The 12,310-nt window shown below is 41.4% G+C and overlaps 1 protein-coding gene across 4 annotated transcripts in view; it reads right to left on the bottom strand.

Annotated features, from left to right (window-relative positions):
- The window catches only part of MYO1D (myosin ID), a 162,348-nt gene that overhangs the window by 85,931 nt on the left and 64,107 nt on the right, over positions 1 to 12,310 (bottom strand). For 3 of the 4 annotated variants that reach the window (XM_040617250.1, XM_040617251.1, XM_040617253.1), the window contains exons 15-16: positions 10,494 to 10,660; positions 5,842 to 6,049 (exon numbers count right to left, since the gene is read on the bottom strand). In XM_040617250.1, coding sequence (XP_040473184.1) covers positions 5,842 to 6,049; positions 10,494 to 10,660 — 375 coding nt within the window. Of the gene's footprint in view, positions 1 to 2,321; positions 2,482 to 5,841; positions 6,050 to 10,493; positions 10,661 to 12,310 lie in introns of those variants that run through there. The other variant, XM_040617252.1, reaches the window with a different exon arrangement.

Below are 12,310 nucleotides of genomic sequence, written 5' to 3'. Positions count from 1 at the left end.
CTTTTTGCTTTCCCCCACAGGCATGTCCCCAACTCTCCTTTTTACCAGCATGAATGTTCATCTGAGGGAAGGTGAGCTGGTCGTGGAGCTCAACTGGCAGAAAACAGCCTCTTCTCTCTTTTTTTTTTTTTTTAAATGGTAGAAGGTGGATTTTTTGTTGCTTTGGTACTTTTTAGGGGTGCATTTGTGGGGTTTTTTGGGGGTTTGAGATGCCTCAATGCATTCACTGGAAGCAGACAAGTGATGTTACCAGCACAAGAGAGACAAGCAGCATGGGAGAAGCAGTCAGATCAGTCCACTAAGAGATCAACTTTGCTGTACTGGTGAGGGGCACTGTCAGCACAGGGGGGACATCCAATTCTTCATTTTACTTGGTCCTTCACAGCACCCACATGCTGCTCCTTTGGAAGGAGTTGCAGCATCTCCCTTCACAGCTTTTCCCTGCCAAAGCCTCTCAAGATCAAAGCCTTGGTTCACAGTACAAATCCACATGTAATTATGTATCTACTTCCACTTATATTCAAAACTTCACAAACACATTCCCTCAAGATGGCAAATGCCTTGAGTCAGGATGGCAAACACATTGCATCACCTTTTATTTGGGTCACTGAACCGAAGCCCTCATCAGATTACTACTGCCCATCCATAATCTGACACGAAAATGCCTTCTTTGTCAGAGTGAAAGCTTCCCTTTGCGGTTAATGCTTCCCACCGCACTGTGCTTCAAGGACTCATGGGGACAGAGAAGAAAGGGAAGGTGAATATGACAAGTCAGCCATGATTCTCTCTTTTGCTCTTCCCTGCAGGGCTGGGGAAATGTTGCCATGGTGATTGCAGCTGCGGGGCTGTGAGCGACAGCTCTCCTGAGAGCAGCCTCTGCAAAGCCCAGCACCCATGGCACACACTGCTCGGCCGTGCCACGAGGACACGTCAGGACCCACGGTATACACCAGGGCCAGCACTGCCTCCTTCCACAGCACTGACCTCCTGGGCTGAGCGCCTTCTGTGCACAAGGATTTTGTCCGAGGTGGTGCTGGGCTGCGAGGCAAGGACAATTCTTGCTTCCTCTGCATTAGGCAGTAAAGATTTAGTGAAGCGATTACCATATGCAGCTGTACTGGTCTGATAAAATTACACTGAAATAGTGCACTAAATTATATTGACAAGATACATCATCTTTGCATACCGCACGTGCTGGCTAGCCGGGCTTTTTTCTTGAACAAAGCACTATTCTGCAAAGCTAATGAACATGTGGGAATGCTTCCAAGGGCAGAAAAAGCGATGCAGTTTTATGGCATCTTTTTTAATTTTATTTTTTATTTTTATTATTAACATTAGAGTTGCTCCATTTGCATTCATGAAGACAATCCTATAGATGGCGTGACTACAGGTATAGTAAATAAACTCAAATGCACCACATAAAAAGCACTGATGTTCTCAGCCAGTGCTTCTAAAATGACCATTCGGTTTGACTCTCCTGGAGCCAGCAAGTTGCCACGGTTAAATCACACCACATTTGCTTACTGACTTGGTTTTTTGTCTAAAGTAAAATTACAGCCTGGAATTTCACTAACATTTTATAACAGAAAAAAAAGAAGTGTTGAAGACAAATCTAAAGATGACATTCAAGAGATGTGAAACAAAAGAAAGTAAGATTATCTACTTAAACTGGAAGTCATTTTTAATTCAATTTAACCAAACTCATAAGCAGCAAATTCTTATTGTCATTAAACAAAGGAACCAGCATTATTTTAAGCGTTAAGGGTTACTCGTGCGATGAAGCTTTTAAGATAATTACCAAATCTCTTTTTGAAAGTCTTGTGATTTGTATGAGAGCACTAAACTACATAATATATACCATTAGAAATTAGGACATACATTTAAAACTACCAGGAAACAGAACCACTAAATGCAGATTCTTCTTTCATTTAAAATCATTCCTGCACAAAGTAAAATGTTATTGGACCCCTGCCTGGGATCAGCTGCTTTTAAGGCTACGCCTTACATTTTCCCTCAGTTTTTATCACACAAGTGCCTATTGTCACAACAACACATTTTATTTCCAGTTGTCTTTTCCTTTTCCTAAATTCAAATTTGAGGAACTCCAAGGCAACAGAAGGCTCCATTATTTTAATCTCTCTCTTTCCTTTTAGATGTAATCACAGTTTGCCTTACACAGCCTTTGATGCTTATAGGCAAAACTAAAATAAGGAAAAAAGGAGCAAGAATTGAATTTTCATACGAGTTTTTAATGGATATTTGAAAGCAAGTTGATAACAGAAATGAAGATACAGGCAAAATTGCCTTGATGTTTTCAGAGCATAGTGAAGGCCTCTTCAGATCCTTACTCTGATTTTATTTGTTACTGTGTTGATTGTTCCTTTTTCAGCACTGCCAGTCTCCAACTGCCCCATCTACTGGCAGCAGAACTGGCTGGTGTCTGAACACAGGCGTGATCCAACACAGAGCTGAGAATGAGATCTAACAGTAAAACAAGAGAAATACAGAAAATGGAAGAAAAATCCAAGCATTTTCCAGATAGATTTAACACTGCACACGGTATGTGATTACATACCTACACACATCAACCCAAGACCTACTCTCTTTTGCTGATGAGCTGTTCAGTAAGCATTTACTGATTCATCCCTGTTTCTTGCCTTTAGTTTCAAGTTCAAGACTCTAAAGAGCTTCACTCCATCACTTTGCAAGCATTTTAGATCCTGGTGGAAGAACATTCCATAACTATAAACTGAGACACATGTGAACCACAGCAGGCTTAAGCTACAGAAAAGGAGCTCTGGCCACCCAGTTTGCTTCAAAGTCTTCAAAACCTTGAATACTTCAAAAGGACCTTGTCTTTTCCCCACACATCTTTTCTTAGGTAAATTAGAATCTCACTAGAGATTTCTCAGAGAAAACTAACAAAAAGTTGACTCTACCTGTCCTATTTCAGTACTTCGTGTAGAAGAGAAAGATGCCTTTCAGGCCTCTCCTCCAGGGAGAGGAGAAAATAGAGGAGGGAGCCACAGGACATTGTGAAGCCATAGGACAACATGCACCAGCAATTTCACTTCTGTCACTTTTGCCGATTGTCACAACAAAAGAAACCCCAGAGCCACAGAGCTGATCCGTTCCTCCTAACCAGGAACTTACCTTCTAAAGGCAAAAAATTTTTAGCCCTGCTCTCCTCCCAGGCTGTTGAACCCAGTCCAGATCATAGCCCAGACTATATAATTCTGAAGTTTCCATCTAAAGGAAAGGCCAGCAAACTCACAAACCCTGACATGTTGCTGTTAAAATCATGCCTCACACTGTTCAGTGGGTTTTATCCAAAGGAGGAGCTTCAGTGTTCACCTTGCAGTGAGACATCATCTGTTTCCACAGCACAGACAGGCTGGGTCTTTTAAATTATTCTTCAGTAACTGCACCTTTCAATTTCAAAAAAAGTCACTTCCCAATTTCTCCGACGTTTAATATGAAAACTGGGGTCACCTGGGAGCAAGGTGTCCCCCCTGCAGCTTTATTCAACAAGGAACTCATTAGCTTGCCTCATACCACTATGAGAAGAAAGAGAGAATACAGATCAATGACGTGACCCAGTGAACTCGTTGAATGCACCAAATAAGACCAACATGCTTAGAAAAGTGGCTGCAGACAGGAGAACTCCTCCCAAGGAACCAGAGTGAGCACAGTGGAAGCGCAACTAATAATCCAGAAAAAATGAGCAGAGGTGTGTGAAGGGGGCCCCACAGATTAGCTTCATTTCACTCCAAAAGAATAAGCCAGAACAAGCTGTCGGAAAAGTGTGCTGCCATTTCCAGGGAAGAGACCTGGAAGAAGATGACAAGTAGTCTAAGAAAGCCACTGTGAAGCTCAGCAGCAGGGCAAACAGTTTGAACACTGCTAAAAAACAAAAGGGAAGAAAACACTGAACCACAAAGCTCAGGAAACAGGCAGGTCCTGAATCCTTTAAGCCACTGGAGCTTTGCATTCCCAGAAAAACTAATCACATACATATATATAAAACTTAGAGATTTATTACTAAATATAAACTATGTGATGTGGCACAACAGATACTAACAGAGCTGCAACACTGGACTTGACACTTCCTCCTTCCACACCGGTCAAATCATTTCGCCTCCCAGACAGGGAATCAGATCGAATGCATTGTGAACACAAGAAATGTGAGTGTTTTGCAAAACCATTAAAGCTTGTGGTGGATATTTTTTCCTTCCGGGTCTCACTCTTCACCAAAAACAATTCAGTCCAGCAGGTTTAAAAAGTTTGTGCAAACTTATGTTAACTGCATAGCTGTCGAGCAAGCTTTTCTGTGTGAAGTATTTATACCCATCTGCCAACAGTTTCTATTTCTGATAGGCAAAAAGGGTTTCAGAAGTTCTGTTGTTTCCCAAGTTCCAAGAATGACAAAGAAAATACACATTTTAAGAAATACGTTTCTAAAAAACTTGAGCTAGTCAACAATTCCTGTTAGGCCCAAGTCAGTCCCACAATTTCTGTGGCTGTGAAAGTCCGAAGTTGTTGCTCTTTGCTAGACAGATCACACTCATACAGAACACAGCTACTTTAGCAAGTACTAAAGCATTTTTTCCCCTCCAGTATATGCTGCTTTTGAGGTTACAAAACCAGCTTCTATGTTGTGGTCCCAAAAAAACACCTAAATTATTTAGGAACTAGCCAAGCCACAACAAAAACTCCCATGGCTTAGAAGAGTACCTTCGTATGCAAAGTCTGAGAATGTGTTTGCCCTGAAGTCACAGAATGTAAAATTACTTATCCTAAGGGTAAAACCAGAAAAATCTGGTGCTTAAATCCCACATTCTGAGAGGAAAGAAAGCAAAGCGCATGGGTCCTGTTGCACAGTGCCTTAGGTGTGTGACCCTTCAAAATGCTACGGGCCTTCTATTTTCTGTTCTGAAAACTGCCTTTCGCTCTGTTACCCTTTCACCCAAGCTGCTGGGGCAGTGTTTTCCCTTGTTCCTGTGCTGTAATTCTCCTAGGCTTGCACCTGCAAACCCCAAAATGGCACGTTATAGCAGGTTCTTACGGGAAGTGATTGTCACAGGTGTGCAAATCACTCCTTCCTTCTGTATCCCTCAGCTGTATTTTCTGGTTTACATTAGGGAACTCCACAACATGGATGCTCAAAGCTTAATAAACCAATACGCACAAGCATCTGCCCCCTGTCTTTATATGCTCCAGTCAGCACTAACAGTATCATAAGAAAAAACAACAGGGATTTCACACAGGTCCTGTAACAACTCAGTAATTATTAATGGAATATTATGACAAGGGAGACCACACACTGCACCAGAAAGGACACTATGGGAGGATGCTCACTGGGAATCTTGTCCTTTCCCGTCCTAGCTGGCCTCTGGGGTAAGTTTTCCCTGTCTCTTTTCTCACTCTGTCTTCCCCTCTCACCTCTTTTCCTGCACCCCCAAGAATTTTACCAATAGAGTCGACGTATGCCACCAGCTATGGATCCGCTAATAAACTTTTACACATGTACTGTCTCAACATCCATTCCTCCATAAAAGCTCCTCAAAGGTTCCAGGTAGCTACTTTCACTGAGTAAAGAGTGTTTTTTAAACAGTAACCAACAATCTTACAGGTCCTACAGCACATCACACCACACTGAGACTTCAGTGCAGCTACAGAGAGCACTACAGAAAGAGCTTTAAAAAAAAATTAACCAGTAATCAAACTGCAGTATTCTAGAATTTGTGCAGATCTGTCATTTTTGCAAGTGAGCCTGAAAAGGGAACAAAGGTGTTTTAAGGAACCGGAAGCAAGTTTTTAATGCAGCAAATAAAGCTTTACCTTCTGTAGGAAAAGGACAATCCTCACAAGCATCTTGGCATGCAGTTCCTCCAAGGTGAACAGAGTTCGAGGTGTGCGGATGAAAATCTTGGTCTTGCCATAAGCAACATCGTGCTGAAATCCATGACACTCTATGAGCCTCTTCACAGCATCCTTGTCCGAAGGGAGGTCATGGTTTGGCCAAGTGAATTCCGAGATCATCTTGTACCTGGAAGTACAAGGTACAATTTACAAGTAAACCTGTCATCTAAGTTCTCAAGAAGGATAACCTTCAACACATTTTAGAAATAATAATGATCTAAATTCTAATAAAACCTCTTACAAATAGAAAAGCCTCAGGACATCCTCTGTAGGAACTGTGATCCTCAAAATCCAAGGAAAATGAGTATGAGAGGCATGATTTTGTGAGATGCTCAAAAACAATAATATTGTGAGGAGCTCACTTCATCAACACCGAGCTGATGTAACATGACAAACTTCACCACTGTCTTGCTGCAGATTTGGCAGTTCCATTATTCACACTCTCGGGAATAATTTTTAATTTTTTTTTTTGGTGAGGAAAAAAAGCTTTGGTTTGGTCACATTCTGCATAAAAAGCCAACTGTAATCAGTTGTTTTGTCAGAAAACCTAGTTTTAAAAATTCTGTGCATAATTTTCTTGTTCATTATTTTGGTAGCCATTTCTAACAAATTCTTTTATTTAGCAAAGTACCAGACAGTTGACTGCCACAGCCTGCAAACACCACCACTGCCTGTAATTGTTGTTCAGTCATTCCCTCCTACCCTTACTCTCCTTTGTACACTAAGAAAGAGAATGCAGACTGGAACTAAGACAACTACAAATCAAACACAAAAGTAAATGCATCAGACTGAGCTCTCTGTAAGATTTATCAGCCTTGCAAAGCGCTGATTAGGTGAACAGACGTTTGCAAAAAGCAACAATGAATTTTCTGCATAAGATTTATGGACATAATAAAAAAATGTAATAGACATTTTCACTGCAATAGTACCCGCATTCATGTACTAAATAAAACAAGCATGCAGCAATCTTAACCATTTCTCTCTTTAAAAGCCCACAATCCAATCAAGCATCAATCTCAGTGTTTTACACATTCAGAATTCTCAGCTACTATTAAACGGACGCAGCAATAAACCTTTTTACTGGGGAGTGGGTGCACTGCAGGAGCTACTAAACAGACTAAAATAAGCCTGAATGGAAATACATCACACTGTCACTTTCATTCATCAAATTAGCCTTTCTGAATAAGCTGTTGAAGAGGGGAAAAAATGGAGGTTTGCACTGTGTCTAAGCAGGGAACGCCATCAGTGTAAGGGTTACAGCACGCAGACTAGAGATCTTACTGATAAATAAAACAGGCAAATAAAAAAGCCTCTTCAGACTCAAAAAGAAGATTTTGCATTTATACTTGGCCAGCAAAAGCATTGCTTCTCTCAAATACATGTACACACAGGACATAAATATTTTATACTGGCTTCTCTTTCCTATTCTTATCCGGAAAATGTTCCTGCAATAATTAATTCACTGGGAAAAATCTTCCACCTCGAGACATTTAGATTAAGGAAAAAAGAACCAAAAACCAAAAAGACAAGCAGAGTGGCAATGCAAACCCATGCATTATTAAACAGGCCTGCTCCGTTGATGGGGCCAGAAAAAAAAAAAAGGTAATATGTTAGGGAACTGAAAACCTGCCCCAAAGTATTGTTAAATTCTCTTCCTCCTTTACAACAAAACCAGGGCTATGGTATTTAAAGACATCCTGAGGCAAATGGACCACCTCCCTCCTAGCCCACAGGTGGTGGGACTGGTGGTGGAGTATCACAGCAGTCCTCTCATTCCTTTTGTTCCTTCCATGGCATGTGTGGTGCAATGCCACGAACTCCTTCCCCACAGCAGAGAGCAGAACCTGAATGCCACAGCAAGTCAAAATCCCAGCCTCACTGCTAATTACAGTGAGCCAGCACCCACAAGAAATCTGCTTACTGACACCACAACCCTTCCCCTCTCCTGCCTAGAGATCCTGACAGCTTTCAAGGTCACTTACACATTAAACATCCATTTCTACACCACTTTTGTTTCTCCTTCTTCTTCTCTGTACTTAGATACAGAAAAACCCAGCATGCGAGAGGCTGCTACTTGAGTTTACAATTGCCAGTATAGCTCTCCTAAGAACCAAGATTTTTGCAAGCCACCAAATTATGAAGCTTTAATGAAAAATATCAGGTCTGCACATGATGCCATTCTTCCCTTACCACTGTATGGTTCACAGATATCCCAGTATCATTTACGTGCTATGTTTAACATTGCCTGGAAATAAGCACATGGATGTCTTCATGGCGCAAGTGTTGGATTACACTCACACGCAGCCATGCCTGCAGATGCCTCACAGGCGCCGTTCTTCCCCCTGCCCTGCACACATACCCCTTTCTGAAATCTAATCAGCTTCTTTTGTTTTGATATATAAATTACTACTAAAAAAAAAGTACCACGTCTATTTAAGATACATGGTACTGACATGCATTTCACACAACTGGAAGCTGTAGTTACCAATTGAACACGCAACATCTCTTGGCCCAACAAAAAAAATTTTTAGATCTTACTTTCTACCAATGGGTAAGGGCAGACTGGTTTGCACAGAGCTCAAATAAAAGCTGTCTTCATTTCAAGGAAAGCTTAAAAAGGACATTTATTAATGGTCTTAACTGTGCTTCACTTCGTCTCCTACATGTAGGTAGGAGATATCAACTACCTTACAGTACTTTAGGGCTAAATAGCAACAAAGTCTTTTCCCACAGAAAGGAAAGTTATTTTTTAATATGTTTTTATATACACACATACATATATAAAAAAATAGGCATACATGCACTTATATATATGTATTTATATATATATATATAAATCTATTTATCTATATGTATCTTGATATCTCTCTCCTGTTCCCTGTAAGAGGAATCAGCAAAACAAAACAGAGATACCTATTTTGGGCTCAGAAAATCGTAAAGCTTCAGGGGCCTGTAAGAGATTTAAACATCTGTTGGTGGGACTGGCTTTCTGTAACATCTTTTGCAAACGTAAGGAAGCAGATGACCAAGTTACATCCCAAAATCACCTCTCGCTGAGTTTCTCTAGACCTGTCTTAAAAGATGCCCTGCATTGCATTGCAAGAGTCCAGAGCTGAAGGGCCTGGAGTCTCCTCCACATTCCCAGTCTCCCAGTAAGCCTGTTAATTATAAAGGAACAGAAATCCCTGGTGATCCTTATTCAAAAAACACTCAAAAAATGTGCAGCTTGTACCACAAATCATACCCTCCAGCCCCTCTAAGAGGGAATGTCTCACCAAAAGAGGGAATGTCTCACCAAAAGACAAGGAACAAAGAGTTCTGGAAAAAATAAAAACATTATCCAGGCCAAAAGATATGTTTTTCCTTAAATGTAGGAAAGTCAGTGTAGACCGGACTCGAAGCAGTACTGGGATATGCAAACACAATGTCTGATACCTTACACCATAGATGTTTAATCCTACTCCAGGGTCCGGCAGAGCAAATGTTACAATAGCCTGAAAGCTGTACCAGTTGCCATGTGCTAATTTGGTTTACTGGCTGTAATCACCACTTCTAGTCTTAAGCTTACAGGAGCTCATCAAACGTTCATTAAAAACAAAGCAGCTGTTTATATTAATAGTAATTACACAAATCTTAAGAGTAAATTGTAATTAATTCCACATGTGAGGGCAAAAGCATGCTCTAACCACCGCATAATGTTTAAGAAAACCGATACACGGCACTGTAGGATGTATTTAGTAAGCCTGACCCTTTCGTTCCACTTCAGGTACCACAAAATATCCAGGCAAATCTCTACTGTGAACAGCAAAAGATCTTTCAACAGCATTGACAGTCCACCTGCTTGAATAGTTTAATTTTTTTCTACCCTCAAGGCCTTTTTCCCACCTGATTCAATAAGAAAAGTAAAAATCAATTCGCTATTTCATCAGCAAGAGGTTGAATTCTTAGTACCCATGCTAATTTACTGGAGCCGTAAGACAAATTTCAATCTAAAACATATCATTTGTCACCAGTTTGGTAGGAATTAAAAGGGCAAGAAGTATCAAAAACATTTTAATGCGGTCACGTTACTATCCCTTTTTCAGACTTCCAGTTTTAAAGTCCAGAGGTTTCCTCCTGCACATGCATAATGACACTGTGCACCATCAAGCACTTCCCAAGATACACAATGTCTGTCTGTCTCTCTCACAGCAACAATTACACAATGTTCAGAGACAAAACATAAGTTAATTAGCTCTGGTTTTAGGGTTATGCTCTGGGGAAGAACCTCATTACACATTCCTGCTGCAGAGAGTAATACAGCAAGCGAATTTTAGCAGAAAAGAAGTTGAGCCTGAGTGCTACATATGCACTTCTAAACACATCTGTCACCACAAAATAAGAGCAACCATGGTCCCTGTTAGACTCATGTTTTATCATACCCAACAGCAGTTCTTGAACCAAACATGCCACCACCCATATGCTCAAGAGTGAGGATCACAAGGGGAGAAAGCCAAATCACACTCCTTGTTCCAACGCCTGAGCTGTCCTGCAAGGGGCTGAGCTGAGTCACTTGGCATCACTCTTCTTACCTGTGAAGAAACTTTTCATATGTTTGGCGGTAGGCAAAGCCTGCTCGGCGGACTCTCACGTTCTCCAAAAGGCCAAGATATTCCACCTGATGCCTGCAGCGCTCCTCATCAAAAAGCTGTGGTGACTTCTTGTCATTGGGCTTAATGCAACGGACGTAATAGGGCTCCTATGGGGACAAATCAGAGTTTCATCAGAAAAATGCCTATGCAGACACAACTGTTGCCTCGTTAAAACACTGAGGTGTCAATCCACCCCAGTCATCTGAATGAGGTTTGGTTGCTCAACAGGAATTACACGGTTAGAACAGAACGACAAGCGTTCCTCCCAGTTGCACACAGCGAAGACACCTGTTACAGGATCCACATGTTACTCATTCGAGATTGATTGACCTTTCCTATATATCAGAACCAGTTCCACATCCGCCTTCTCTACAGACTTCGATGGTAAAAAACCCAGCCTTTATAAAACATAGAAAAACTAATGTAATTCACTGCCCTGTTGTCAGATATGGCTTTTCCAATTATCAACATCTAAAAGCACCATGGATTACTCAACAATTTTTAAACCATGCTGAATAAAGCCCTCTACAGCCCACAAAAGCATGCTCATGTGATGGAAATCACTGGACACAATCCTGTGCGGGGCAAAACCCAGCTACCTTCCAGCCCGCACCTTCCGCAGGACAAACAAAAGCCACCAGCAGGCGAGTTCCTCTTTCTGCACCACCTTGGACTCGCGGACAGCAGGGAACATTGAACAGGGACTGGTGGCTTTACCTCACCCAGCACAATCCGGGTGGTTCTGCCCAGTCTGTGCCGACCCTGGACAGTCGAGTGAGTCCCGAAGGATTGCACATCTTTCACTGCCAACAGCCTGCACCCACGAGACAAACCCATCTGCAGTCCTGCTAGACCGTTTTGATGTTTACTTTTATTTTTATGAGATTAAAGGCAACTTTCATTCAGGCCAACATGGTCTATAACTAGCACCAGCTTGTAAGGGGTAGCTATAAGTCTTTTAAACTTACGCACTTCCTTTTCACTGGGTTTTAGAGTCTGTTCACTGGGTTTTAGAGTCTGTTCACTTCTTTCTCTTCATTGTTAGCCCTTACTCTCCCCCTTGTAATTTTACTGAGGGGGCAGGAAGCAATTAATAAATGTCATAAAGGCCCACCTTAGTTTTTCAAGGTAAAATTGTATTATTATAACATTAATCTGTACTATTTTTTAAGTAGCTCTTGCAAAAGGAGTGGTGTACTCTGCAGGCTGGCAGAGCCTACTGCTCATCACATCTCATCACCAGCCAAGGAGAGAATTCAAAACAAGATCCCAGGCAGCTGGTCACAGTATGTCCAGACATTGGTTTCAGAGGACATGTCAAAGATGCACTTCAATTGGAGCATTGCAAAAATCCCTTTACAGCAATCTAACATTATCATAAAGGGAGATAAGCAGCCTGTCTGAAATCTTAGCATTAGAAGATGTCGCTTTCCATAATTACAACTGATAATTAAGAGTGAAAATTCAGCAATTTTCCCCTGGACTAGATCAAACAGGTGGCTGTGAAACCATCTGTAAAACTACTCTGAGTAACCAGAGGCCCTTTCTCAAAAGGAAAACCCCAAGGGTTCTCCAAAGGAGTCTGTTCTGTTCCAGTACTACTGGATGTTTTCAGCAGTGAATTGAATGAAGGAGCACAATGTGGGTACTGAATCTGTAGGCAAAATACAGTTTCAGAGTGCAAGAACCCACAACATTAAAAAATGGCAGCAGTGGCCTAGGGAAAAAAAAAAAAAAAGTGGAGGGAGATTGATTTA

Source organism: Falco naumanni, chromosome 18, assembly GCF_017639655.2.
Source record: "Falco naumanni isolate bFalNau1 chromosome 18, bFalNau1.pat, whole genome shotgun sequence".
NCBI lineage: Eukaryota > Metazoa > Chordata > Aves > Falconiformes > Falconidae > Falco > Falco naumanni.
This window is presented reverse-complemented; position numbering and strand designations above follow the sequence as displayed.